At 27.2% G+C, this 5181-nt stretch overlaps 1 protein-coding gene across 1 annotated transcript; it reads right to left on the minus strand.

Annotated features, from left to right (window-relative positions):
• Positions 1-1033: 1033 nt before the first annotated feature.
• On the minus strand, positions 1034-1781 carry LOC120086487 (MAPK kinase substrate protein At1g80180-like). Its single transcript, XM_039043165.1, has one exon. It carries the CDS (start codon positions 1651-1653, stop codon positions 1306-1308), a length of 348 nt encoding a protein of 115 aa, XP_038899093.1. The 5' UTR covers positions 1654-1781; the 3' UTR covers positions 1034-1305.
• Between the last annotated feature and the right edge of the window lie 3400 nt (positions 1782-5181).

Consider the following 5181-nt stretch of genomic DNA (forward strand, 5'->3'; position numbering starts at 1 on the left):
TAAATATTAAAATTAATATTTCGAAAGTTATTTATTTATTTCTTGACATTCCATTTTGTAACCATTTCATTTTTTTTTTGTTTTTTGTTTTTAAATATTAAACCTATAAACACTACTTTCATCTCCAAATTTCTTCTTTTGTTATCTATTTTTTACCAGCAATTTTAAAAAAAAAAAAAACAAATTCTGAAAACTAAACCAGAGTAACTTTTAAAAACTTGTTTTTGTTTTTAGAATTTGGCTAAAAATTCAATCATTTTATTTTTTAAAAAAATGCAAATCATTGTAAGAAAGTAGGAGGAAATAGACTAAATTTTTTAAAACAAAAAACGAAATAGTCACCAAACAAGACTTAAGTTTATCGAGTTAGAATGTTTGAAACTTTAACCTATTAATTTGATCTTTTTAATACAATTAGAGGTACGAGGATTTGAACCATAAACTTCAAAGTCACCACCACACTCTTATATCAGTTGAAATATGCTCGTTTTAGCTAACTTGTTATTTATTTATTATTATTATTATTATTATTTTGCAAAGATAATTTTTATTTGTTCAACCAAATAAGTAAAAACAAAAACATATAGAGAATATTGCATCAAGCTATGAGACTTTAGTATGTGACAGATGAGCTGACATTATACCCCATATCTCTTTGGGATCACCAAAATACCATATCAAGTTCCACACATTCAATACACTCAATATTTTTCTCTTTTTCCTTCAAATTTAATTTGATCTTACTCTCTCTAAATTTGGAAAGAAAATAAAAATCACCATATCTCAGTTTTTTATCAATTTTTTCCCTTCTAAATATTACTTGCTAATTCAATCAAATCTCTCTCAATTATTTCACTTGGGAGTTATAATTAAGTATATGAAATCCTAATTAATATTAGTAACATGTTTAGATGAAATTCCCCTGGAAAAAAAAAACATTTTTTTTATGAAATAAGGAAAAAAGTTGTAAGAATTATTTTGAAGAATTGATTAAGAATTAAGATCTAGAAGGGAGAGAGATGAGAAAGGTAAATTGGGGAAAATTTTAGTTTAATAATTTATACATAAGATTTAAACAAACACAAAATACATAGTTTATATATAATTTATACACAAATTACAATTCTAAGATCTAATAAAGAGTAACAAAAGCCACAAGAACATGATTTTAAAATTAAAAATATATAATTCCCACAAAACCTAATTTTCCATCTATATTTTTCTATTTTCAAAACTCTCACTCTTCTCTCACAGACCACCGGCAAAATCGCCGCCGCCGCCGATCGCCGGAGAAAATTCCGTACCTTACCGCGATCTACGCTTACCAGTTTTCGTCCGGCGACTCTTCTTCGTTGGTTTCCCAAACGCACTGCAGAATCCACAGGCCGAGACCTTCGGCGACGGTGGCTCAATCGCCGGCGACACCTTCCCAGTCCGGTACCCACGGCCACCGTTGGATCGGCTTCTCTCGATCGTAATACTGATCGGCTCCACCGCCGCCGTCGTTGATTTCGCCTCTTGATTCTCTTCCGATTCTTTCTCCGACGCGGCGGCCGTTTGCTTCAACTCGCCGGACAAAAACCGGTCGTCCCAGACCAGTCCCGATGAGCCTTGCCGCCGGAAAGAAACTGCAGATCTCTGCAAACCCTCCATAGCCAAAAGCTTTTTATTAATTTTTTGTTTCTTCCCTCAAAATTAACAGAGAAATTTGCTCTGTTTTTCCTTTTTTCTTTTTTTTCTTTTTTTCCCCTTTTGCTCTCAAGAGGATTCTCTATCATATATAGGAAGAGAGAGAAGAAGAAAAATAATTTATTTTAATTAATAGAGAAAGAAATAAAAATTGTCACATAATGTGACAACTTAGTCAACATCCATGTCCATATTATCTCTATTTTCTTTTTTTCCGTTACATATTAATATTTTAATGAATGTGGATTTGGTAGTAGAAAATCCAATTTAAGTTTTTAATTAACATTAACAAAAAGTTGAAATGCCAATTTGATTTATAGTTTATACCAACCTAATAATTTTTTTTTTTATCTACATCTTCATATTTTGGTCAATATTTCTACGGGTCTATAATTTCAACGTAAGTATATTTTCTTTTATTATAAAAAATTGATGAGGTGAGGCATAAGAAAAGAGCAATAAAATGTCACCGATATGAATTTAATATAAACAATAAAGCTCTCCTATGGTTGGATATGGATCTTGTTGGCCTTAAACTGTCAACTCGAATCTCTATCTCTATTAATAGATCTCTTATCTCTTTAAATTCTCGATCTCGAACTATTTGATAATTGGTAGATTTATCCATTGAAAGAAAATTTTTATAATTTAAGGATATATATATATGATCTTAAGTAAATTAATTGTGGATAGAAGCCCAAATATGGAAATTACTTTTAAACTTGAATTCAATTTTTATTCAGATAAAAGTTTAATATTAAAATGTTAAAATTCTTTTTTAAGTTTCTTTCTTCGCCTTAGAAAAAAAATTTTCTTACCGACTACTAATCAAATCCTATTTTTATAGAATATCCAGAACAATCGGTAGATTTTTCTTTTCCGAATTAATAAACAACTGTCAGCCTATGAAGAATTTTTTCATCTCAGACAATTAAAAAACAAATATTTTGACCAGCCTAAAATAACAAGACATTTCAGTCCTATACTTTGAAATTGGTCAGTATTGTAGTTAAAAAACATAATAAAAAATATGTTCCAAAAAAAAAAAATATTATAATAAAAATCGAAAAACGGTGGCTTTTATTTAGGGGGTTTGGTCTAGAAAATCTAAAGAAAATCCTATATTTTATATCTGTCTTAAAATTTGAATTTTTTTCAAATATGACTTTTAGGATTAATTTTGGACAATTATACCATTTTTCATTTATTTATATCCGATTTACATCTATTTTTTCCTATTCTGAAGCTACTTTAATGATGTGGAGAGAAAATAGAAAATGTATTTAATATGATTTTTCTCATTTATCAATTAGAGAGAGAAAATACATTTATTGTATTTTTTTTGTCATTTTTCATGGAAAAAAATATATGTAATGAAATTTTATTTTCTATTTACGTTGGTTTTCACGAATCAACGTATTAGCTTTTTTGATGGATTAATGGTTATTTTAAATATACCTTAAAACATATTCATGGATATCTTAAATATATTTTAGAACATTTGGTTAGGTATTTGAAAATATTCTAACCAATATATGAAATATACTATAGTTTATACATTAGAGATTAACTCAATGTTTGACATAAATCAAAGTATAAACCAATATATGAAATATACCAGAGTAGATAAATCTTCATAAATTTCATTTACATCACAATATATATATATCATCATACATGAAGTCTAAATAAAAAAAAAAAAAACACTCTTGTTTATATCAAATAAACGAATACATATACCACAGTATATATCAAATTTCCTACAGAAGCTAAAAGAAAAGTACATATATATCACAATATATATAAAAAAAATAAATAAATAAAACTAAAAGTTGAATCAGGTCCATCGTTTGTCTGCTCTGAGTCCGTCGTTGTTCATTTACTCCAAGTCCGCCGTCGTCATTCATTTGTTCCAAGTCCACCATCGTCTTTCATTTGCTCTGAATTTGTCATTATCGTTCGTACGTTCCGAGTCCATCATTGCTCTTGTCGTCCTATGCTCACCTCGTCGTTGGAACGCCCCATGCCATCTGTCTCCCGCCTGTAACTCACACCGTCAGAAGGAGAGAGGAGAAAGAGGGAGAAGGAGAAAAGAAAGGGACGAGGAAGAAATAGTCTTGAAACATGGGGAAGAGTGTATATATATATATATAACGGAGGTGAGGGTTAAATTGTAAATATGTACTGATATTAGTAAAAATAGAGAAATCAATAAATATATAGCTTTTTGTTAAAAAAAATGAAATATTCAAGAAATTAACGTATGACCTATTTTTAAGATTTTTTATGTAGAAATCTCATTTATTTATTTATTAAGACATGATGGCGGAATCCAAAGCTTGGGCTAAACTTTCCTTGTGATGAATATAATAATGTTTAATAATTAAAATAAAGTAAAATTATAAATTTTCTAAATTTTGATGTGCATGGCTATTTGGTTTGGAAATTACATATTTAATTACATATTTAAAGTTATATTAGACAAAAAAAAAAAAATTGAAAGTTTAAGCTTTCTTTGGTAACCATTTAATTCTTCATTTTTAATTCTTTAAAATTAATTTGTTTGTTTTCTTATAGCTTTTTTACACTAGTTTTCAACTTTTCTAACTAAATATTTGAATTTTTAGTCGAATTCTAGAAACAAAAACAACTATTTAGAACCTACTTTTTTTAGTTATCAAAACTTGACTTAGTTTTTTAAAACACTCCCAAAAAATAGATAATAAAACAAATAAATCAATAGATGGAAATATTTTTTATTAGTTTAAATTAAAAAATCAAAGATCAAATAAATACCAAACGTGGACTAAAGATTTTATTAGAGATTGTTCAAATTTGTATATGATATATCAATTAAATTCTAAAACTTTTGAATTTGTTTAGGATCAATTAAACATGAGATTAAAAGTTGTTTAAGGACATGTTAGGCATAAAATTAAAATATAGAAATGAAATAACTTCAAACTTCAATTAACTTTAAACTAAATGGGAAAAAGAACTCGTCCATCTTGTATCAATTTTGATACTAAACTTTCAATTTTACCAAATTAAACCTTATACTTAAATAGATGTCGCAATGTTTGCAATCGGTTCAAATCCTACTAATTCATCTACTAATTTTAACAAAAAAAAAAGAAAAGAAAATTATATTGAAATCTATATAAACCCATTAATTTCCAAAACAAAATAAAGTTTTACATGAAAATAAGTTTGACTGATGCAAAAATGAACTATTAAATAACTTTACGAAAATTCATAAATTTCAAAAAAAAAAAAAAACTCTAATAACATTTTCGTCTAAAATTTAATCAGGTTCACATCATACATATGTTCTATGATTCATCAATCGCATAAAAAGTAAATTTTTTTAACAATATTTGAAGTAAGAATTTATTTGACCATTAAGATTGTAAGAATTTATTTGACCATTAAGATTGTAACATTATTTAAAATTTACTGTTAAAATTATAATACTTGAACAAATCTAGGGTC

Source organism: Benincasa hispida, chromosome 1 (assembly GCF_009727055.1).
Source record: "Benincasa hispida cultivar B227 chromosome 1, ASM972705v1, whole genome shotgun sequence".
NCBI lineage: Eukaryota > Viridiplantae > Streptophyta > Magnoliopsida > Cucurbitales > Cucurbitaceae > Benincasa > Benincasa hispida.